General features: G+C 41.2%; 1 protein-coding gene across 4 annotated transcripts in view; it reads right to left on the bottom strand.

The window, feature by feature from the left end:
* Positions 1-126: 126 nt before the first annotated feature.
* The window catches only part of LOC122540588 (Na(+)/H(+) exchange regulatory cofactor NHE-RF3-like), a 48,205-nt gene continuing 23,133 nt past the window's right edge, over positions 127-25,198 (bottom strand). For 3 of the 4 annotated variants that reach the window (XM_043676490.2, XM_043676491.2, XM_087976334.1), the window contains 7 exons: positions 18,424-18,625; positions 16,359-16,495; positions 13,638-13,842; positions 12,355-12,551; positions 8,831-9,064; positions 3,740-4,066; positions 127-671 (listed from right to left, as the gene is read on the bottom strand). In XM_043676490.2, coding sequence (XP_043532425.1) covers positions 636-671; positions 3,740-4,066; positions 8,831-9,064; positions 12,355-12,551; positions 13,638-13,842; positions 16,359-16,495; positions 18,424-18,625 — 1,338 coding nt within the window. In that variant the 3' untranslated portion in view covers positions 127-635. The remainder of the gene's footprint in view (positions 672-3,739; positions 4,067-8,830; positions 9,065-12,354; positions 12,552-13,637; positions 13,843-16,358; positions 16,496-18,423; positions 18,626-25,198) is intronic. The other variant, XM_087976335.1, reaches the window with a different exon arrangement.

Here is a 25,198-nt window from a genome sequence, read left to right as displayed (position 1 = left end):
GTATCTGGAAAAGTCCGAAGTGTACCTTATTATTCAATGCAACAGCTAAAAATAACTAAATCCTGTGTGCCAATATTGGCAAATTTCCTTACATTATTTTAACATATAAAGGAGTTTAGTCCAAAGTATAATTTAAAACTTTAAACATTTTATTGAAATATTATACAATGTCATAGTAATACAGTTTCCCAAAGTGACAAGTCTTCAGGAGTAATGGGGTACACCCACCAGAGAGCAGAAAGTCAGAGGGCATTATACCACTGCTGACTCCCTAGCAACCAGAAAAGCAGCTTGTCAGAATACTGAACATTAAACACCTGTCTGTTCCCTCAGATGCCAGTTGGCACATTTCGTTCTCATTGTGCTGTAAGTGCACAGTCACTCTTAAGAAACGCACTGCAAATTGTTCTTCCAAACTGATCCGGATAACTCTTTTCAAAATAAAACCATGAGTTTGAAGTGTGATGATCTGTGATCCTTTGTTTTAGAATTTTTTTAAAAAGCAAGTTTATTTAAACTGTATCCTTCCATCTCAATAATTCCAGGGATTAATAAAATGCACTGAGCTCTCCAGTGTCTTTGTCTGTTATAGCAGGTAAGAGTTTCTTGGAATGGTCGGCTTGACATGCGAAGCTTCAGCAAAATGAATTGCTGTCCTTCAGCTGAGAAACCTGGCAAGAGAAATGTAAACAAAAATAATTTAAGGAACAATTTGCTGAGAAAGGAATACTCAACATAAAGTGGATTTTGTTATCTTGTAAAATGGGTATTATATAGCATTTACTCCAATGAAACAGGCCATTCGGCCCAACAGGTCTATGCCAGTCTGAAAAAGACTCCTCACACCTTTCTTCATCTAAATCTATCAACGTATCCGTTTACTTCCTTTCTCCTTTGTGTATTTGACAAGTTTTCCATGTGCCAATGTTATTCAAGAACTCTTTGCGGCAATGGGTTCCTTGTTCTCCCACTGTATGGGCAAAGGGGTTTCCCCTGAACTCCCCATTGGATTTAATAGCAAGGATGTTAAACTTACCACTGGGCTCTGGGCCTACCTGTCAGTAGTTTCTCTGCACCTACACTGACAAAAGTCTATTGGTTCTCAAATAAAAGGTAAGTACATTAAATGCTGGGAATTTGAAATAGGAGCAGAAAATGCTGGAGAAACTCTGCAGATCTGGCAACATCCGTAGAAAGAGAAACTGGGTTAATGTTTCGAGTCCAATGTGATTCTTTGGAACAAAGCTCAATTCGCCAGTGTCATGAGGGAAGTTGTGCTTGACAAACCTGCTGGAGTTCTTTGAGAATGCAATCAGCAAGACTGATAATGGGGACCCGGTGGATGTGCTTTATCTAAACTTGCTGACGGCATTAGACAAGGTGCTACATGAAAGATTGATCTAGAAGATTAATCCCTGGGCATTAAGGGCAGGGTAATGGCTTGGAGAGATGATTAGGTGAAAGTGAGGACCGCAGATGCTGGAAATGCACAGCAGGTCAGACAGCATCCAAGAAGCAGGAAAATCAACGTTTCGGGCAGGAGCCCCTCATCAGGAATCATTCCTAATGAAGGGCTCATGCCCGAAACATTGATTTTCCTGTTCCTCGGATGCTGCCTGACCTGCTGAAATGATTAGCTGACTGATCGAAAGCAGAGAGTCAGGATAAATGGGTCCCTCTCTGGATGGCGAATTGTAACTAGTGGGGTGCTGTAGGGTTCAGTGCTCAGATCTCTATAAATGATCTGCAAGCAGGGACAGAGTGTAACATTGCAAAATTCATAATGATATTAAAATAGGTGGAAAAGCAGGCAGTGATGAGGCAATAAAAAGGTTACAGATGGATAATGACAATCTCGGAGAATGGGCTAGAATCTGGCAGAAAGAATTTAATGTTATTATGTGCAAGGTCCATTTTGGCCACAAAAACAAAAGGGCAAATTATTATTCAAATAAGAAGCAAATTTAAAGTGCATTAGTGCAGAAGGATCTGGGTGCCCTTGTGCATGAATCACAGAAAGTGAGTATGCAGGTACAGCTTGGAATAAGCAAGGCAATGGAATCCTGGCATTTATAAAAGTAAAGTAGTGCTGTTACAGTTAAATAAGGCTTTGGTGAGACCACATCTAGAGTGTTGTGTCCATTTCTGGTCTCCTTACTTTAGGAAGGATGTGGTGGCACTGAAGGCAGTTCAAATGAGGTTCACCAGGTTGATTCCAGGGATGAAAGGGTTATCACATGAGGAACATTTGAATAGTTTGGAGTTGTACTTGCTGGAGTCCAGAAGAATGAGGGGGGATCTGACTGAAGTATATAAAATACTGAAGGGGATTGATAAGGTGAATCACAGAATCCCTACTATGTAGAAACAGGCCATTTGGCCCAACATATCTACACCAACCCTCCGAAAATTATTCCACCCAGACCCATTCCCTTATCCTATCACTCTATATTTCCACTGACTAATTCACCTAACCTACGCATCTCTGAACACCATGGGCCATTTAGCATGGACACTTCATCTAACCTGCACATCTTTAGGCTGTGAGAAGAAACCAAAGCACCCAAAGGAAAGCCAGACAGTCACCTGAGGCTGGAATCGAAACTGGGTCCCTGGCATTGTGAGGCAGCAGTGCTCACCACTGAGGCATCCTGCCATCCCAAATGTGGAACAGAATGATTCCATTTGTGGGACACTGTTGACCAAGAGGTCATAGATATAAAGTGAAAAGATGTAGGTTCTAAACTGAGAAGAGGAGAACCTATTTCACTCAGAGGGTTGTGAATCTGTGGAACTTATTGCCACAGAGTGCAGTGAAGCAGACTCAATCAACAGATTCAAGAAAGGAATAAAAATGTTTCTGATGAAAAGTGGGATAAAGGGCTATGGGGAGGAGGGAGGGAAGTGGGATTGAGACTGGGATAAGATCAGTCATGATCATTTTAAATGGCAAAGGGGGGCTCAAAGGGCTAAACTGACGAATCCTGCTCCTAATTTCTCTGTTCCTGTGGAACTGAAAAGAGGTGGCATGGATATGGTGGGCTGAATGGCCTCCTTATGCACGATAACAATTTTGTGATTTTTAGGCCAGATCTGTGCAACCTCCAAATTAACCCTCCAAGTCCTTGTAGTGTTATTGCAAATCTGCATCGCACCCACCACCCCCACCCCACAGGCCCCTCTCTCATCTTTATTCCTTTACCTCAGCTTCTCAATGTAATAAAACATTTGATTCTTTAGCACCACTGCTGAGATAAGGACCTCATTTCAGGAAAGCTCATCAACCTGCTCAATAGTCAGTGCTGAGGGAGTACTGCACCATCTGATGGTACTGGTGGGAGTACTGATGGTTAAACTAAGAATACTTCGAGGAGCAAATTACTGCAGATTCTGGAACCTGTACTGAAACCAAAAAATGCTGGAGATCACAGCTAGTTGGGAAGCATCCAAACAGAGATAGCAAGCTAACGTTTCAAGTCTAGATGACTTGTTAGCTTGCTTTCTCTCAGAGAACTTCCCACTTCCCTCCCTGCTCCCCATAGCCCTTTATCCCACTTTTCATCAGAAACATTTTTATTCCTTTCTTGAATCTGATCCACTAAGACCTCTTTTACCGAGGTCAATGGAATAGTTTCCTTGGATCTAATTTGAAGAAGAATGTAGAGTCCTTTCCTGGGATCCTGACCAATATGTATCCCCGAAACAAATTTTCGGATGGATGTGGTCTTGTTGAAGTTACCTTGTTAACAAGATGAGCATTGTTGTCTTGTTTGATGGTTTTATTTGTTTTTTTCCTGATGCTAGTGCTGGAGACAATCCTTTTCTCCATACTCTCAGCTTTGCTGGTTTCATGGTCTTCTGATTCTCTGCTAATTGGGAGGTCGTTATCCTTGCAGTACCAATAATCCTTTTTATTCATGACGAGAAGAGTCACTTCATGCTGTTTTTCTTTTATCTTCTCAAGAACATCTTCATAGCAGACCTTCTCTATGTTCATTCCATTTACCTCAATCACCATATCACCATCCCGGAGTCCCGCTTTGTATCCAACATCTTCAGGGATAACCTATAAACACCCTCACAAAGGGAGAAATCAGCACAGTGACAAAAACTTGCATTCATAAAGTACTGTCAGCAAAGTGAAGTATTCTAAGGTTCCCTTCTAAGAACAATTACCCTACTGAGCAACATAACAAGATATTAAGTATTTTTTTAAAAAATGAATAATACAAATAAGCAATTCATTAAAATTTATCAAGGATGGCAGGACAGGTGGTGTATCATGGCTGCAGCATGTAGGAGTTGCTGAATAACATTGTGATCCAGGACAAGTGAGTGTTTGAAGCTGAATTTACCTGAGGCTCAGAGTTTATGAGCTGAAGGCCAGACTACAGACACAATGATACATCAGAGAGGGGGTAGGTTATCCAAACTCCTTGTACCGGGAGGTGGCCTTGCCATTTACAATAGAATCTTCTGATTTGATCAGTGGTCAGGCACAGGAGGGTATGACAGTGAGAGAGGTGGGTAAGGGGTCTCTGAGGGCAGGAGTGCAGGTGTGTCAGCCTCTTCAATTGCCCAATAGATTTGAGGTTCTCTTGGCCTGGTTGTTTAAGAGCAGGGGTTTGTCATCATGGGATAGGAAGCCACATTAGTGAGGGCAGTAACGTGATGTGCAGTAGAAGCAGCGAACAATATAGTGATTGATAGGTACATAAATTAGATAAATGAAAGATTACAGAGAAGAAAGATTATCAGGAATATGTAGGAATGTGGAGTTGAGGTTAAAATCAAATCAGTCATGTCTAATTGAATGGTAAAGCAGACTTAAAGGGCTGAGTGGCCTACTATTATTCCTTGTTTGCAAATTGTGGTTCAAAGACTGGTGTGGGAGAAGTAGGTTCCAACTTGTGGACCACTGGCACCATTACTGGGGCAAAATGGGGCTGTACCATGAGCATAGCCTACAACTGAATTGTGATGCAGCCAGTGTTTTTGCAAATCACATAAGGAGGAAAGTAGAGAGGAGTGTTATGACACGGGGTAAAACCCCCCACCCCCCAAAGCATCTGACCAATAGTTTTAATATTGTCAAAATACTAAATTCAAACTTGATTAGAGTTTAGTATCTTGGGGCATAATTTAAACTGACTGGTCGAATTTGAATTTGTTTTTATCTCATAGCAATCCAGGTACTGCTAGCTGCTGGACCAAATGTTACATAGTAAATTCTCCAACACTCTGTGTGCTTGCCAAGTCCTTCAACTCTCTTAAAGGTACAGTACCCCTTACACCTTCATCACACCTCCCCACTTAAGAAAAAATGAACCATCATAATAAAAAGATGGCTCTATTTTTTTTCTATTCTTTGAACACATTACTATAACATATAGATAACTTCAATCTAAGTTCACCTTAACTTCTTCATCTTTCTCTTTGCTTTTCATTTCATGCTGTGACTTATGATAGTGGGATCTGGTTACCACACAGTCTGGGAAAAGAGCAGGATATTTCTGTTTAACCCCTCAGTTTCTTGGTCTTCCTGGGCTTCTCCACAACAAGGAATATCACTCCTACCTTGGATTCTGCCAAATTATTCCTAAGAACAAATTGAATTCCTGAAACTGACACTGTCAATCACTCCCACTCTTACTTCCCCAGTCTTGAGTTGGCATTCCAATCTGATCTTACTTTGGGGAACACTACATTTCTGTCCATCTATCCCACAAATTACCACACTCTTGGGTAACAGATCAGAAAGAGTGCATATTCGCTCATTCCTTACCATCAGCGACTGGTTAGATCCTGTATATCTCAAAATTATCCATTCTTGTCCTTCTTCCCCATTCTTTGAGTGAATTCTTTGGAGAGATCAGGTAGTAACTCCATACCCTGCCCCTGCCGAGGCTGTGCACTCTCCTGCAGCTCCGCGGCTTTTCTTGGGGTTTCCTTGACTACTTTCACTAATGCCACTGGTTTAGCTTCTTTTACCACATTTTTTTCCCACCATGCCTTTCTTTAACGACCAGCTCTGTGACTTTACCTGTCCCACTTTACCACAGTGGAAACACCTGAGGCCTTTGACCTCCTTTCCACCCTCTTGGGCATCGTTTTTAACCTGTGGTAAACTCTTACCCATATTCGTTACTCTTGGTTTAGTAGTGGTAGGATCTCCCCTTCTCCCAACTTCTATCCCTCACAGGATGAAATTCTGGCCAGAACCTTGTCTTATGTACTAAGATGTATTCATATGCTAATTCTGCTGCCTTTCTCACTTCCTGAACCTTCTGTTCCTCTACGTGATTTCTTACCATCTCTGGGAGTGAGTTTTTGAAATCCTCCAGCAGAATAATCTCTCACAGAGCCTCAAAGGTCCTATCTATTTTTAAAGCACACACCCATCTATCAAAATGACTATGTTTAATTCTTTCGTACTCAACATAAGTCTGACCTGGTTCCTTCTTTATGTTTCTGAACCACTGTCTATATGCTTTTGGTACAAATAGCCTGTTTAACCTCTTCATAATCTCTTGACCCCTAATCTGATACTGCAGCCAATACCTCACTAGCTCTGCCCACCAGTTTAGTCTGAACTAGCATTATCCATAAATCCTCAGACCACTCCATCTACCTACGCAATTTTTCAAATTAAATAAAGAAGGCTTCAACATCTTTCTCATCAAAATGTAGCAGAGTTTTGACATATTTGTATATATTACCTTGTATTTTAATCTCTATCCTGTTAACCTGACTTGTCAAGTTCAAATTCTCTCTCTTTTTGCTCAGCTAAGAATCTTCTCTCTCTTTCTCCCCCCATCTCTTTTCTCTTTTTCTCTTTCTTCTCTCCCTCTTTTGCTCAGCTAAGAACCATCTCTCTCTGTTTATCTTCCAACTCTGTTTTCTCAATTGTAATTTAAGTTTTTCTACCTCTACTGCTCTTATCTTTTTCTCTGACACACCTAAGTGTTTGAGTAACTGCCTTACAATTTCAGCTTTACATTTGTCCTTGTTTAAACCCAAATCTAGCTTATTTGCTAATTCTAAAAGTATAGGCTTTTTCTTTCCTTCTAAACTTTCTTGACAAGTTTGAGAATCATCTTCAAATCTCAGAACCTCTTTTGTAACCTTAAGAGCCATTTTTCTCACTTTTAATTTAATCAACCACAAGTCACCAAAATTAAACAAATTGTCTCACCTACATTTATTTAAAGATCTAGGACACTAACTGCAAGTGTTTAAATCTACTGGAATATTTTTGTACCATCAAATATGTCTAAACCAGTTAAAATCTTGATGAATGCCCCCAAACTGCTACGAATTGTGGTAAACCCCTTCCGACTAGTTTAAACCAGCAACACAGAAGTGATTTAACCCGTGCTGTAATCTGTTAAAATTCGAGAGGCCAAGAACTCTCTCAAAGGTCACTATTTGAAGTTTTTTTCACTTTAAATTTTTTTTAAAGTCCCCTAACAGAGAATGATTTACTAACAACTATTTACAACTCCTTTCTCTAACCTATCTTTTACTTTCCCTTCTATAATACCGGTCTGATAAACCCCCCAATTAAGATCTCCCAAAAATTTAAATTTCAAAACCAGCCAGCTGTCAAATCTTTTCTTTGTATCTTCCTCAGTCTTCTTTTCTTCTTCTTAGGGTTTCTATTTCACAGGTCATTGATAGAGAAAGGTACCTTTAAAGAGAGCTATTCTCGGGGCAGTCTGTATATATTGGTCACTTGGCAGTTCTCTTCCAACTATACATTTTGTTTTCGGCTTTATACTCCAAAGCATCAGATCGTTTCATTTGTTTTAATATTGTCAAAATACCAAATGCAAACTTTATTGGAGGTTAGTATCTTGGGGTATAATTTAAACTGATTGGCTGAATTTGAATTTGTTTTTGTCTCATAGCAACCCAGGTACTGCTAGCTGCTGGACCAAATGTTACATTGTAAATTCTCCAGCACTCTGTGTGCTTGCTAAGTCCTTCAACTCTCTTAAAGTTACAGTACACCTCGACACCTTCATAACAGGGGTTTTAACGAAATAGTGGAGGAAAGAAATCAAATGAGGAATTACAAAAGGTAAGTCAAAGTAGGACAGATAATTAGTAATATGAGAAATAAGGGTTAGGAGATGGCAAAAAATGACAGAGTGAAAAAAAATCGAGGAATGCACCAACAATCAAGATTACAATTGAAAACAAGGTTAAAAATTTTAAAATTGGAGTGTCTCTGGTCCAGGAGTCAATGTAAGTCAATGAGCATAGGGATGACAGCTGAACAGAACTTGTTCAGAGTCTTGTACATGTACCTCCATTCAACATTGTTGTATCAAAATCCTTACACTCCGTAACTAATGAGGACTTGGAGATGCCGGTGTTGGACTGGGGTGTACAAAGTTAAAAATCACACAACACCAGGTTATAGTCCAACAGGTTTAATTGGGAGCACACTAGCTTTCGGAGCGATGCTCCTTCATCAGGTGACTATCACCTGACGAAGGAGTGTCGCTTTGAAAGCTAGTGTGCTCCCAATTAAACTGTTGGACTATAACCTGATGTTGTGTGATTTTTAACTAACTAATGAGGGAGCACCTTGATCACAGGGCCTCAGTGGCTCAGGAAGGACATGGCCACCTCCTCAAGGGACAATTGGGGTGGACAATAAACACCAGCCTAGCCAGCAGTGCCCACATCTCTTACAAAACAGTCCCAAAAGTTGTCTTAATCATTTCCGTTGACAAATGCTTTTGTAAGTGTGAGTATCAGAAACTCTTCGCAGCAACATTAAAACAGCAGTCTTCTTTCAACTGTAAGAGGGGGAACTAACCTCTTGGATATAAATTCCAGGCTCATCTGTGATGCAGTAAATTTGAAATCCATATCCGGAGGAGCCCTTCACCAAATGGCAAAGCCTTGCTTTGGGACCAGTTGCTTGTTGAGCTGTGGAGTGGCACAGAGATGGGGGAGCTTGTTCAAGTGGCAGACGGCTCTCAGTTGTCTGTTTCGATTCCATTTGTCCTTCAACATCATCTTTCAAACAAATTAAAGGGGACAAACCCAACTACATTGGACAAATTAGAGGGTTTGTTAGCTCACGTTAGTCTCCTAGTACTCATTAACATAAAAATAACGTGTACCATAAGAACAGTACCTTGATATGGTACTTAGGACCAAACAAGTCCCACACTATGAAAGCAAAATACTGCAAATGTTGGAAATCTGAAATAAAATCAGAAATTGTCAGAGAAACTCAGCAGGTTTGGCAGCATCTGTACAGAGTGAAACAGAGTTAACGTTTTGAATCGGGTATGAGTCTTCTTTGGAACTGGTGCAATGACAGATGCCATGATCCTGCCATGCTATGAGATTCTCCAGCACTTTCTCACTAACATTCATTTCACTGAGTATTGAGTTTCTCAAATGTTTTTAATTTTTTATTTATCAACTTAGTTATTGTCAAAGTGATTAAGTACATCCTGGACGGGTGGAGGTGGATGTGAGGGGTGGAAGAAGTGGGGGGGAAGGAGCGATGGAGGGATAAAGAGGTAAGGGAGAAAGAGAGGTAGTGGAGAGAGGAAAGAGCAGAGGTCGCTGGGGAGGGAAGTTGGTATTTAATTCAAATACACCAGCTATTTTGGTGTGGGTTCAGTTTAAAGGTTCAACTGGTCTTTTCTGCCAGAATCTTGCACATTATTTTTCTGTATGTGATCCAAAAATGTTGACATTATCCAGCTTTATTTACTTAATATTTTTTCAGCAAGAGGTGAATATGTTCTTGTCAGAAAGGGGAATCAAAGGTCATCAGAGACAATGGGAATGTGGAATTCAAAATGCAAATAGATCAACCATGATTTTATCGATTGACGAAACAGGCTCAAGAGGCCGAATCGTCTATTTTTGCTCCTATTTTCTATCTCTATGTTGAAATGGAGATTTCTTTTGCCTCATCGAATGGTAAAATAGGATAAAGGGGCTGAATGGCCCTCTCCTGTTCCTGTGATTACTCATCTAGTCCCTGCACTTTCTTGCTTCTATATCTCAATACGAAGCACTTTTGACAATAAAGTTGAGTTCAGTGCTGTCTAGGCAACCATTCACATCCTCCAAATCCATGAAGCTCCTCCTGATCTAATACATACTGAATGCTTGTCCTAAATTGCTCTCATTAAAGGGGGAAACATTTTAGTTACATTTAAAATGCAGCACTGCACTCCTCTGTAGTAATTTCTTTCTTCCAAAGTTTGATGGTAGGAGTGGTTTCGGCTTAAAATGAACTTCCTTGTGTAAATACCAGGTTAGATACAAAGTAAAGATACTGCTCCACTACTACCATGAAACACTCCCAGAGCAGGTACAGAGAAAAGAGTAAAGCTCCTATAGATGACAGACCAGAGGTAGGCCATTCAGCCCATCGAACCTGCTCCGCCCTTCAGTGAGATCATGGCTGATCTGATAATCCTCAACTCTACTTTCCTGCCTTTTCCCCATAACCATTGATTCTCTTACTGATTAAAAATCTGTCTATCTCAGCCTCAAACATATTTAATGACCCAATCTCAACAACCCTCCGTGGTAAACAATTCCAATGATTCTCTTCCCTCTGAGAGAAGAAATTCCCCCCCTTACTGTGAAATTATGCCCTCTGGTCCTAGATTCTTCCACAAGGGAAAACAAATCTTCTCAGCATCTATCCTGATAAGCTCCTTAAGAACCTTAAAACCTGAAAGAACTGTGGATGCTATAAATCAGAAAAAAAAAACACAAATTGCTGGAAAAGCTCAGCAGACCTGGCAGCATCTGAGGAAAGTTCTGAGGAAGGGTCACTCGACCCAAAACATTAACTCTGATTCCTCTCCACAGATACTGCCAGACCCCTTAGAATCCTACATGTTACAATCAGGTTGCTGCTCATGCTTCTAAACTCAAATCAATACAAGCTCAATCCACTCAACCTCTCCTCAGAAGAAAATCCCTCCATGTTCAGGATCAACCTGGTGAATCTTTTCCGGACTGCCTCCAGTGCCAGTATATCTTAGATAAGGGGACCAACATTGTTTGCTGTATAACTGGTCTGACTTGTGCGGAGTACAGTTTTAACGAGACATCCCTGTTTTTAACAGAGAGGGGAACAGAATTAACATTCATAGAATCATACTGGATTCAAAATATTAACACTGATTGCTCTCTACAGATGCAGCCAGACTTGCCGAGTTTCTCCAGCATTCTCAGTGTGCTTGTTTCAGATTTCTAACATCCAGTGTATTCCCTATTTTTATATTCCATTTCCTTTCTAATAAAGACCAACATTTTGTTAGCCTTTCCAATTACCTGCTGAATTTTTTGATTCGCGCAGGAGGTCTCCCAAATCCCTCCGTGCTGCAATTTTCTGCTTTTCTTTTCTCCATTTGAATAATATTCAGCTCTTCTATTCTTTCTGTCAAAGTGTATAACCTCACATTTTGCCACATTATATTCCATCTGCCGTGTTCTTGCCCACTCAGTTAACCTCTCTATATCCCACTGCAGATTTTCTTCCCTACCATTTTTGTGTCACCCACAAACCTTGTCACCATACTACAACCACTTCCCTTGTCCATTCGATAATATTTCTTGTATATAGTTGTGGGCCCAGCATTAATCCCTGAGCTGCCCATAGAGTCATCCAGCATGGAAACAGACCCTTCGGCCTAATCAGTCCATGCCAAATATAATCCCAAACTAAACTAGTCCCACCTGCCTGCTCCTGGCAAGCCTGTACTCTTCATGTACCTAAGGTGTTTTTTAACTGCAGTAACTGGGCTCATATCCACCACCTCATTCCACACATGAACCACCCTTTGTCTAAAAAATTGCCCCCAAATCTTTTTTTAGATTTCTCTCCTCTCAGCATCAAAATATGCCCCCTAATTTTGGAATCCCCCATTCTTGGGAAAAAATACCTACCATTAACCCTATCTATAACCCCTCATAATTTTATAAACCTCCTAAACTCCAGTGAAAAAAGTTTTCCAGTTACAGGTTGCCATCTTGAAAATGCCTATCTTACCTTAACTCTCTGTCTTTTATTAATCATCAGTCCTCTACACTGTTCCCATCAAGCTATTCCAGAGGAGGCACAGTGTTGGTTAGATCCTGAGTGAAGTTTCCTCAATATTTTCCATCAACAACATTGCTAGGCAAGAATCTCTACCTACAGCTGTAGTTGGTCTTTATAGACTATGTCTTATCAAGGTAGAAAATCTTTGCTGTAAATTGTTCCTTTCACACAATACAGAGAATAAAAAGTTACACCTATTGCTTTCAGTAGATAAAAATTGAGTGGCGAAAGGCTTAAAGCAGTGAAATACTCACAGATGTGAAATAATTATCTTCTTCGGAACTGATGACTATGAAGGTGGCTTGATTGCCACTTTCCCTGATCTTCCTCACCACCGCATCATGATGTAGTCCCTCAATGCTCTCCCTGTTTACAGCCAGCAGATGGTCTCCTTCCTTCATCCCACATCTCTCTGCTGGACTTCCAGCATCCACTTCCCACAAAGACTGAGCTGGAACATAAGTCAGTCAAGGCGTGGTGACCAAGACAAAATGATGGTCATCAGGAGTCCACAACAAATTAGCTTTGGCTTATTAACTTTGCTCATGAAATTTATCATAAGAAGGGACAAAGAAAACTGCTAGATGATGAAAAACCAAGGTCTAGTTGATTCCCCTTCTACCACTCTAGTCCTATCATGATGCAATGATAATGGAGTTGTTGAGTATTCACAACGAGGCTACAACAGACCCAAATATGAAGCAAAAAGAGCCCTAGGTAATGGAGAGCTTTTCAAATTGTTTGCCTGGAACTGCTTCCCTGTTGGATGCTTGTGAAAATGGAAGGTTCACATTTCTTCTGTTGAGGATACTCTTTTAAGCTAATGTTCAAACCAGCCAATATACTTCTTGTAGTGTTTCCATTGAACATTGAATGCAAAGTGAATGAACCTTAAACAATTGCCAACAACATGGCTTCAATTATTCTCAGTGTCAATTTACTATACAAACATTCAAGTAATTTGACAAGTCAAATATCTTACCAACAATGTTTTTTTAAACCTTTAACATTAATATCACTTATTGTTGTTATGGTTTTTGTTTGTGGGAAGATATCGAGATGGATATACTCGATACTTAACCTGTGCAGCACCCACAATGAGAGTGTTTGATAGACAGTACAGAAGGAGATCTACTCATTCCCAACAAGCCATTGATTTCATACTTGAAAATTCCAACTAAACATACATACACACAAGTGTACAATTGACCCCCTCCAGTATACAGAATCTTTGTGGAAGGAGACAGTTCCAGATCTTCACCATTCCTTTTATGGCAGTGTTTCCTCATTTCACACCTAATTGGCTTAACTATCGTTTTAAGATTGTGGCCTGATTCTGGATTGATTGTAGATTGGACAGGAAGGTGGCTCCACAGTCGAGGCTTGTTGGATGAATGAGCGAAAAGAGGGAGGAGTAACACAAAAGGAGGGGAGTGCAGGAGGCAGATGGAGAAATGTGTGCAATTCACCTTAAACTCATCACAGCTCAATCCTGGGAGACTCATTAACAGTTTCCTGCCTACAATCAGCCCCTTACCATACGTCCCTGACAGTTTTCTCTCGGTTTTCAACAGGAATCCATAGCCACAACTTCCTTTCACCAAATACAATTTTCGTGGCTTGAATGGCAAGTGTTTGAAGCAGGCCATAGCTGGAATAATCCTGATGCCTTTGGATTGATAGTAAGCATGTGTCCTCTGATCAGCCACCAATAAAGTTACTGAGTCTCCACTTTGTTTCATCTGGTAGTAAACACAGGCATGTCTTACATTAGTCAATACAAGCCAAGTTAAATATTTTCTGGTACTTACTTGACTGTAGCTACCATGTGTGCATTTTGATGTGTCCTCCTACCAATTACCCCATTTGTTTTTTGGGAGGCTGTATGAATCCTTTAAGTAAAGCTGGCATTTTACCTAGCTAGCTGTATATTGACAGAAGCTGCTCTTTGAAGGTTCAAATGACAAAGTAAGACTTTCTCTGCATTAAATAATGTATCCATAATATCTTTCTGATCTGTATTTATGAGAAATGTTCCTTCCATTTCAGCTACAAAGTTACATCAGAAACAAAAAACAGAAATTGCTGGAAAAGCTCAGCAGGTCCGTTAGCATCTGTGGAGAGAAATTAGTGAACATTTCAGATCGAGATGTTCAGAGTCCTCAGAACATTCTGAGGGAGAGTTACTCAACCTGAAAGGTTAACTCTGATTTTTCTCCACAGATGCTGCCAGACCTGTTGAGTTTTCCCAGCAATTTCTGTTTTTGTTTCTGATTTACAGCATTCCCAGTTCTTTCAGTTTTTATAAAGTTATATAATATTGGGTGTGGCTGTGCTATGCTAACATATAAACATGTGAACAGGAGTAGGCCATTCACCCCCTCAAACCTTCTCCACCATTCAATAACATGATGGCTGATCTCATTGTGGGCTCAACTCTGCATTTCGGTCCATCCCTGATATCCTCTGACTCCCTTACCTGGGTTTGGCATTGACAATAATTTCTTTGGAGAAAAAGGTTAAAAAGTCCAAAGATACAGGGTAGTTCTGCTGTAACAAGGGTTTCGTCAGTGCAAATTTACTATCATGCAATTGAGATTTTGTTTGGATAATACAAACTTTCTACTGAACAGGTGAAGTGATTTTCTATTAGCGATCTTCTACAGCGCGATTTTCTATAGAGCGAGATCACAGAGGAACACAACTGTCATGTTATAGCAGAATGACCTGTATTAGAAACAGAGTTATTTTTGGTTGATTGCAATCCCATTGCTTCATGTTGTGATCAAAGACTGAGGGCCCATCTGTGTCCAAAGAAGCTCCTTAAACATTTTTATATTGTCAATCTAATGCTTTCCCTGGTAAACTTCACCACAGAGTTGCAAAACTGCATGTAAAAATACCGCCTGACTTATCTTCTCTCATCTAACTTTATAAGCTCATCCATCCATATTGTTTTTCGTTCATTGGAAAGCGTGGTGTGAGCCAGGCTATTTATTAAATCTTCCTGAATTTCCCTTGAGAAGGTGAGGTGGTGAGCTACACTGGTGTGGTCTGGAGCCAAAATGGCAGTAGAAGCAGAGTTTGAATCTATTTAAGTAAGAGTCATAGAGATGTACAGCATGGAAACAGACCCTTCGGTCCAACCCGTCCATGCCGACCAGATATCCCAACTCAATCTAGTCCCACCTGCCAGCACCCAGCCCATATCCCTCCAAACCCTTCCTAATCATATACCCATCCAAATGCCTCTTAAATGTTGCAATTGTACCAGCCTCCACCACTTCCTCTGACAGCTCGTTCCATACACTTACCACCCTCTGCGTGTAAAAGTTGCTCCTTAGGTCACTTTTATATCTTTCCCCTCTCACCCTAAACCTATGCCCTCTAGTTCTGGACTCCCCAACCCCAGGGAGGCAGAGAGATTCCTGATAAACAAAGTTTATAGGAAAGGCTGTTGGTGATAGGCTGCAATTTGGAATTATAGAATCTGCCAGAGCAGGTTTGAAGGGCCAATGCCTCTTCCTGCTCCTAATTCATGTGTTCTTTCCCTAAAATTAGGTTCCTATGATCTAGAATTACCATCATTCCCTGTCACTAATGATTCAAATTTAAGGGAGTACTCTCTAAGACATGACACAGCTGGAACCATGAATAGTAACATGGAATTTTGATGTGAAGTTAATAATTGGGAGAGAGGGGAAGGATTCACAATTGCACAGTTTGTGCTCAGATGCACAAATAAAATTTTTCTCAAAAGTAATCAATAACTGTGCACAGTTTTCACAATGGCCTCTAGCTAAAGTATTACACATTAATTCAATTCCCCTGCTTTATTTTTGCACTGCATGATCAGCTTCGAGGAGGTGCTCAAATATTAAACTTATGCTCATGATCAAAAACAGAAATTGCTGGAAAAACTCAGAGGTTCCAGCAGCATCTGTGGAGAGAAAACAGAGTGAACATGTCATAGAGTCATAGAGGCATAAAGCACAGAAAGTGCTGCCCAGTTACGATTCTGTCACCTTTCTTCAGAACTTTCCAGTAACTGGAGTTCTTTGATTTCTTTGCTCATGATCATCAGACTAAGAGGTGAGAAATCTATCCACTCAGCAAGACTAAAAATTTGAGTCAAAATGCACTTTTTTAAAAAGAGACTGGGTCTTCCTTTGCTGGTCATGGTGTTTGCAGTATATTAGTTCCATCGTACAATGAGAAGCCCATATCAAATGGAATAAAGACTGCTGAGATTCATTACCAGTTTCTCGACTTGTAGATAGGTGCAATCTTCCACGTTGACTCCATTAACCTCAATCAGTGTGTCCTCTGACTTCACTCCACCTTTCTCTGCAGGTCCTTTGGAATGGGCGCTCAATGTAAATGGAGCCTTGGCACCTTCATTCATTCAAGATGAATACAAGTTCATAATCTTTAAGTTATGTTAACTTTGGGCAATGGTTTAAAGCAGACAATATCAAATTATATTTTGAGAGAATCACAGAATGGTCACAGCACATTAGGAAGTAATTTGGCTTGTCATGTGCTGACAGAAATCTCTATTAGTGTTACTCAGCTAGGTTCATGTGGCCTTCTGATACCTCCTCCTCTTTACGAACTTCTAGCTAATCCAGTGTCTCAGCTCCTCCCTCTTTCATCAACATCCTTAGTAAGGACCGATGCAATGTACTATTTAGCTCCTCAGCCATGCCCCTTCCTACATGTGTAAATCCCCTTTATGTACCTTAATTATCCCAGTCCTCCTTTTACCACACCTCTTATAAATTATTAGTTTTATTACTGACATTAGTTTTCAAATTTTCTCTCCATTGAAGTCAACAAATGAAACTTGGTCAACACAGCGATGGACCTCCAATTCCATGTTGCCCAGCTTACACCATCATCCTAAGTTACAATAACCCTTTTGCTATTTAGCTTCAAGTAAGTGTCACGAACTGTCACCTTCCAGCCACAGGAGGATATTGAGAAACACCAGCAGAGGACAATGTCAGGCTTCTGAATCTGGAATCATGCCTGATTTTTCAATATAGTCTCACCCAGTGTCTGGCTAATAGTCGGCTGAGTCAGTGCCGGAAAGTTAGCTTGAGTCCAGCACTGTGTTAAATAATCGGCTGCATGTTTGGCCAGGGGAGAGGAGAGGCCAGCCAGAATTTGAGATTGTCGTTCAGTTGCTCTCTGGTCCCAGTGTTAGAATATAAACTCTGAATCAGTTTTGGTTGTGATGCTACAACTGGTCTCTCAAGATTAAAGGGATAAATAGGCAATTGAAGCTCATAGTACAGGCTCAGTGGTCCCCATACCTAGCAATAACCAGCACTGCAGGAGATAGGGGCATGCATCAAATGATAATTACAATAACTTGAATTTATTTAATGCTTTTAATGCAATCTCAAAGTGCTAAATAGGTACATGATCAGACAAAATTTGACAGAGAGTCACATAAGGAGCTATTAACAGAACGCTGCCTCAAAGAGGTAACTATGATGTGGAGGTACCAGTATTGGACTGGGGTGGACAAAGTTAAAAATCACACAACAGGTAGATACCGACAATGGAGCAGTGCTCCGAAAACTTATACTTCCAAGTAAACCCGTTGGACTACAACCTGGTGTTGTGTGATTATTTTAACTTTCAAGAGGTAAGTTTAAGGAGTGGCATAAAGGTGGAAAGAGGGTGCGAGGTATGGGGAGTGTATGCATGATTCAGGTGGCACGATTAAAAGCAAAATTTGAAGGAGTAAGAAGATTTCAGAGGGTTGTTGGGCTGCTGCAGGTGACAGAGATTAGGAAAGAAAGGCGAGAATTTTAATTTAGGCCAGCAAACAGAGGCTTGAGCTTGAACAGGACATGGTGCAAGTTAACACCTGGACAGCACGGTGTCCTCATTATAGAGGCTGGGATATGGGACACTGAGGGATAGCAGAGAATGAATGAGTCTAGAGTTAACAAAAGCACAGCAGCAGATGAGCTGAGGCAGAGGCAAAGCTGAGTGATATCACAGAGGTGGAAATGTGCCATCTTGGTGATGGAGTGGTTAGGGGAGTGGGGCATCTAGATTTCTGATGAAGGGCTTTTGCCTGAAACGTCGATGGTCCTGCTCCTCAGATGCTGCCTGACCTGCTGTGCTTTACCAGCACCACTCTAATCTTGACCTGGCATCTTGTTCAGCTAAAGTAGAGAAACTAGTCAGATTCTAGAATAGTTGCTTATGGAACAGACTGGTGGGGGATTCAGCAAAAGTGGGAAGGTGGAGGGTGGGGAAGAGGTTCGTGAGACACAAAGAGAACAACTGAGGAGAAAAATTACCTTGGGAAGAGCACAGTTCAAAGCCAAACCCATTTGGGCCTCTTTCCACATAACACATTCGTGGTTTGTCACAAGGGGCCTGGATATCAGACTGTATAAGCTCTGCAACGTTCAGATTCCTCATTTTTGCATCTTCATAGGTAGTCCCATCAACAACCAGAAAGGTGACTTTGTTCCCACTCAGCCTTATTTTCTCTACCACCTGCCATGAAGAGGATAGGAAGTGTATTAGAAACACCAAACTTACTTTTGAAAGATATTTTCTTTGGCTCAAAGGCATTTCCTTAAGAGCCTGAGAGTGTAAGGCAAAGGAGCAGTGGAAGTTATCTGACCTTTAAGGCTGTTCTCCCATGCAATAAGTTCATGACCAATCTTCCACCTGATCTATTCTGTCCCACACATCCTCTTTTACTTGATTCTTCTAAAATCCATTAATCTCAGGTTCATGCATTATTGAATCACTGAGTATCTAAGTGACTAAAACTCATTCTCTGAAGACTATTGAGTGAAGGGGCAGTGCCAATGAAGTAAGGCATAGTTTGCTCCAAGGTGTTGTGTTGTGAGGTTGCTAATTCTTGGGAGTTATCTACAGGCCCCCAAACAGCAGTCTGGATGTCAGATGTAAGCTAAATCAGGAGCTGAAATTGGCCTGTCACAAAGATGTTATTACAGTTGTTATGGGGGATTTCAATGTGCAGGTAGACTGGGAGAATCAGGACGGTATTGGACCTCAAGAAAGAGACTTTCTGGAGTGCCTCCAAGATGGATTCTTAGAACAGCTGGTGCTGGAGCCGACCAGGGAGAAGGCAATTCTGGATCTGGTATTGTGCAACGAACCAGAATTGATCAGGGACCCCGAAGTGAAGGAGCCATTGGGAAGTAGTGACCATAATACAATAACCTTCAATCTTCAATTTGAGAGGGAGAGGGTACAATCGGAAGTGACAATATTTCTGTTGAATAAAGGGAACTATGGAGCTATGAGGGAGGAGCTGGCCAAAGATCAATGGTGCAATACCTTAGCAGGGATGATAGTGAGGAACAATGGCGGATATTTCTGTGTATAAAGCAGAAGTTGCAGGATCAGTTCATTCCAAAAAGGAAGAAAGATCCTAGGAGGAGGCATGGGTGGCCGTGGCTGATGAGGGAAGTTAAGAAAAATATAAAGTTAAAAGAGAAAAAGTATAACATAGCAAAGATAAGTGGGAAAGCGGAGGACTGGGAAGCTTTTAAAGAACAACAGAGGATTACTAAGAAGGAAATACGCAGAGAAAAAATGAGGTACGAAGGTAAACTGGCCAAAAATATAAAGGAGGATAGTAATAGCTTTTTTAGGTATATGAAAGGCAATAAAATGGTTAAGACTAAAATTGGGCCGTTAGAAGGCAGAAACAGGGGAATATATTACGGGGAACAAAGAAATGGCAGAAGAATTGAATTGTTACTTCAGATCTATGTTCACTGGGGAAGACACAAGCAATCTCCCTGAGGTAACAGTGGCTGAAGGACCTGAACTTAAGGGAATTTATATTTGCCAGGAATTGGTGTTGGAGAGACTGTTAGGTCTGAAGGTTGATAAGTCCCCGGTGCCTGATGGTCTACATCCCAGGGTATTGGGATGTAGACCATCATGGATGCGTTGGTGATTATTTTCCAGAGTTCGATTGATTCGGGATCAGTTCCTGTGGATTGGAGGGTGGCTAATGTTGTATCACTTTTTAAGAAAGGTGGGAGAGAGAAAGCAGGAAATTATAGACCAGTTAGTCTGACCTCAGTGGTGGGAAAGATGCTGGAGTCTATTATAAAGGATGAAATTACGACACATCTGGATAGTAGTAACAGGATAGGTCAGAGTCAGCATGGATTTATGAAGGGGAAATCATGCTTGACTAATCTTCTGGAATTTTTTGAGGATGTAACTCTGAAGATGGACGAGGGAGATCCAGTAGATGTAGTGTACCTGGACTTTCAGAAAGCTTTTGATAAAGTCCCACATAGGAGGTTAGTGAGCAAAATTAGGGCGCATGGTATTGGGGGCAAAGTACGAACTTGGATTGACAGTTGGTTGGCTGATAGGAAACAAAGAGTAGTGATAAACGGCTCCATTTCGGAATGGCAGGCAGTGACCAATGGGGTACCGCAGGGATCAGTGCTGGGACCGCAGCTTTTTACAATATATGTTAATGATATAGAAGATGGTATTAGTAATAACATTAGCAAATTTTCTGATGATACTAAGCTGGGTGGCAGGGTGAAATGTGAGGAGGAAGTTAGGAGATTACAGGGTGACCTGGACAGGTTAGGTGAGTGGTCAGATACATGGCAGATGCAGTTTAATGTGGATAAATGTATGGTTATCCACTTTGCTGGCAAGAACAGGAAGGCAGATTACTACCTAAATGGAATCAATTTAGATAAAGGGGCAGTACAGAGAGATCTGGGTGTTCTTGTGCACCAGTCAATGAAGGTAAGCATGCAGGTACAGCAGGTAGTGAAGAAAGTTAATAGCATGCTGGTCTTCATAACAAGAGGGATTGAGTATAGAAGCAAAGAGGTTCTTCTGCAGCTGTACAGGGCCCTGGTGAGACCGTACCTGGAATATTGTGTGCAGCTCTGGTCTCCAAATTTGAGGAAAGACATTCTGACTATTGAGGGAGTGCAGCGTAGGTTCACGAGGTCAATTCCTGGAATGGCAGGACTACCTTACGCTGAAAGACTGGAGTGACTGGGCTTGTATACCCTTGAGTTTAGAAGACTGAGAGGGGATCTGATTGAGACATATAAGATTATTAAAGGATTGGACACCCTGGAGGCAGGAAACATGTTTCCGCTGATGGGTGAGTGCCGAACATAGCTTAAAAATACGGGGTAGACAATTTAGGACAGAGATGAGGAGAAACCTCTTCACCCAGAGAGTGGTGGCTGCGTGGAATGCTCTGCCCCAGAGGGCAGTGGAGGCCCAGTCTCTGGATTCATTGAAGAAAGAGTTGGATAGCGCTCTCAAGGATAGTGGAAGTAAGGGTTATGGAGATAAGGCAGGAACAGGATACTGATTAAGGATGATCAGCCATGATCATATTGAATGGTGGTGCAGGCTCAAAGGGCAGAATGGCCTACTCCTGCATCTATTGTCTATTGTCTATTGCTGGTTTGGAATTTGCTGCATATCACTGGTGCTGTGCGATGTTGTCTCTTCCCTTGTTCTGTACTCCCATCACCTTGCATTGTCCCTACCCCATACTCATCATCCCTCCGCGCTATTCCCACCCTGCACTGTCTGTTTCTCTGAGCTGCCATCTCCTCATTCAGTACATTTGTCCTCACCTCATGTTGTCTGATGCCTTTTGCTCTCCACCCTCTGCACGTTATCTCCCATTCCATGCTGTTAGCTGGGAAAGGCTACAGCAGATGACCAGCTATGGTTACCTGACACCTGTGCGCTCGAGCTGACTGTTCATGCCCTGACTCTGCTGCCTGTTAGAGAGGAGCCTACTGACCATTCTTGAAATGAGGTCCTTCCATTATGATCAGAAAGGCCCCCACATCCCCTGCCTTGCCACTCTCCTAACCACAGCTACTGTGTTCAGTTTTGGTCTTTTATATGTAAGGAAGGATAAATTTGCACTGGCATTTGTCCAATAGAGGTTCACTGGATTAGTTCTTGGGACGAGAGGGTTATCCTGTGAGTAAATTGGGTCCATATTCTCTGGTCTTTAAAAGATTCTAAAGAGGTTGGTAGGTTGGAGGCTCAGAGGCAGTTTCCCCCTGTCAGGCATTGAAATGGTATCAGGGAGGCAGGCAGGAACATGATGGAAATGCTGTAAATAATGTCCAATCGTCAATTAAATTCACATCACAGTTCCAACCCAAGCTCGCATCTCAAGAGCTAGTGACACAATAAAGCTAAACCAATACAAACGCAATGTTACTTTCAGGAAACCGATATTAATTACATGCCCTACCTAGCCTCCCTATTGGATGTTAAATAGTAGAACAATTCTCCCTTGCTTAATGCTCTTTGTCCATTCAATATCGCAAAATAAATATTTTCAATTTGTTATAATAGTCTATGGGAATTTGCTGTGCCCAAATTGGTAGCCATGTTTCTTGTATTACAATAGTGATGACTTCACATGTACTCCATTGGCTGTAATGTGCACCGGGACATCCTGAGATCATCAGATGTTATCCACTGACCTACCTGCCCTTTACCTTTATTCCTTTATTTAGGGAGGATTGTAATGATAACTTTTAATTTTGTTTCTTTTTTACTGACACGAAGAACCAATTGTAATATTTTAATTTTAACTTAGTTTCCCGACGTTACGACTTGTACCTAAGTTTTGTACGGGGTACCTCTATGCCTAAGATGGCGCATGTGTGGCAACATTATACACTTTTCACTGTGCTCCTGTATTTCAGCGCACATGATAATAAACCTTAAGTCAAATTAAATTTACTTCTCTCTCTTTATTCCTGTCTCTCTTTCTTTCTCCCTCCTCCTCTCTCTCGTCTCTTTTTCTCTTTTTTTTCTAAAAGATACAACAATGTCAGCAGCTCATCATCCATTCCAATGCCATATTACAGGTATTTACTCTTAAGCTGACAGTAATCACTGCACTCTCAAACTATCTGACTCTGTCCATGAAATACCTTGAGTTGTTTCAATGCAATAAGCTGTCATATGCAGGTGACTATTATTATTTTTATTACTCCCCTCCTGCTGGTGGTTATCATCAATCAAATGTTCTGAACACAATATCAAATTAGATTTAAAGCTGCAACAATTATGTCGGTAGGTAGCTCACGCTTCAAGAGTAAATTAGATTAGATTAGAACATTACAGCGCAGTACAGACCCTTCGGCCCTCGATGTTGCGCTCTCCTGTGGAATTTATCTGGAGCCTTTTTCTCCTACTCTATTCCATTTTCATCCATATGTTTATCCAGTGACCATTTAAATGCCCTTAAAGTTGGTGAGTCTACTACTGTTGCAGGCAGGGCGTTCCATGCCCCAATACTCTCTGACTAAAGAAACTACCTCTGACATCTGTCCTATATCTATCACCCCCCAATTTAAAGCTATGTCCCATCATGCTAGCCATCGCCATCTAAGGAAAAAGACTCTCACTGTCCACCTTATCTAACCCTCTGATTATCCTATATGTCTCAATCAAGTCACCTCTCAACCTTCTTCTCTCTAATGAAAACAGCCTCAAGTCCCTCAGCCTTTCCTCGTAAGACCTTCCCTCAACACCAAGCAACATCCGAGTAAATCTCCTCTGAACCCTTCCCAAAGCTTCCACATCCTTCCTATAATGCGGTAACCAGAACTGTACACAATACTCCAAGTGCGGCCGCATCAGAGTTTTGTACAGCTGCAACATGACCTTGTGGCTCCAAAACTCAATCCCTCTACCAATTAAAGCTAACACACCATATGCCTTTTTAACAACCCTATCAACCTGGGTGGCAATTTTCAGGAATCTATGTAATCAGAAATTTCTGTGCCCATCTAGACTGCCAAGAATCTTACCATTAGCCCAGTACTCTTTACTTCTGTTGCTGCTTCCAAGGTGAATCACCTCACACTTTTCCACATTTAACTCCATTTGCCACCTATCAGCTCAGCTCTGCAGCTTGTCTATGTCCCTTTGTAACCTAGAACATCCTTTGGCACTATCCAAAACAACACCGACCTTAATGTCATCCGCAATTTTACTAACCCATCCTTCTATACCCTCATCCAGGTCTTTTATAAAAATGACAAACAGCAGTGGACCCCAAACAGATCTTTTCCGTACACCAGTAGTAACTGAACTCCAGGATGAACATTTCCCATCAACCACCACCTTCTATTTTCTTTCAGCTAACCAATATCTGATCCAAACCGCTATATCACCCTCAGTCCCATGCCTCCATATTTTGTGCAATAGCCTACCGTGGGTAACCTTATCAAATGCCTTACTGAAATCCATATACATCGGAGTTATTCTAAGAAAAATAAACAAACAGCAAAATTCACAGCTGACCTCGGAGAAAGACCTGTGTGTGCGATTTCACAGCAGTGGGGCAGCTAAATGGCTTTTTAAAGTGTAACCTTACTTGTTTTTTGTAAATCATCAATAATAAGTAGAGTGGGTTCATTTTTGGTTATTTGTTTTTATTGAGATCTGTCTCTTGATTAAACTTTAAAAACATAAAAACATAGGTTCTAAGCTAGCCTGCAGCAGTGTTTTTTAGAGCAGTAAAACTGTGTTATTTTCTGGTTCTGTAGATTGTTAAAGTATAAAGATGATCTTTAGTACAATGATGTGTTCTTCCTATTAGATATGGGAGATCAGGGAGAGGTAACATGTTACTGATGATTATATCTGCAGGAAGTGTGTTTGGTTGTGAATCCTATCGGATTGCATGGATCGGTTGGAGCGGCACTTAGAGGCAATGAGGAATTTACAGGAGCTGGGTGGTGGGATGGATGGTAGTTGCAGGGAGGGGGATAAACCAAGGATACAGTCAGGAAAATGAGTTACTTCCAGGAAAGGTAGGAGAGGGAAGCAGGTCATGCAGAGGTCTTTTGTAGCTATTTCCATCTCAAACAAGTATGCTGTTTTGGAAAATATAAGGAGTGAAAGACTCTCAGGGGAATGTGGCACTGACAGCCAGGTTTCTGGTACTGAGACTGGCTCTAATGTAACGAGGGGTATGGCAAGTTCCAAGCAATCAATTGTGACAGGGGACTGTCTAGTCAGACAGAGGAATGGTGTGACAAACGA

This window comes from Chiloscyllium plagiosum, unplaced genomic scaffold, assembly GCF_037043375.1.
Source record: "Chiloscyllium plagiosum isolate Xiang-an unplaced genomic scaffold, Cpla_swu_hap1 HiC_scaffold_29, whole genome shotgun sequence".
In the NCBI taxonomy this organism is placed as follows: Eukaryota; Metazoa; Chordata; class Chondrichthyes; order Orectolobiformes; family Hemiscylliidae; genus Chiloscyllium; species Chiloscyllium plagiosum.
This window is presented reverse-complemented; position numbering and strand designations above follow the sequence as displayed.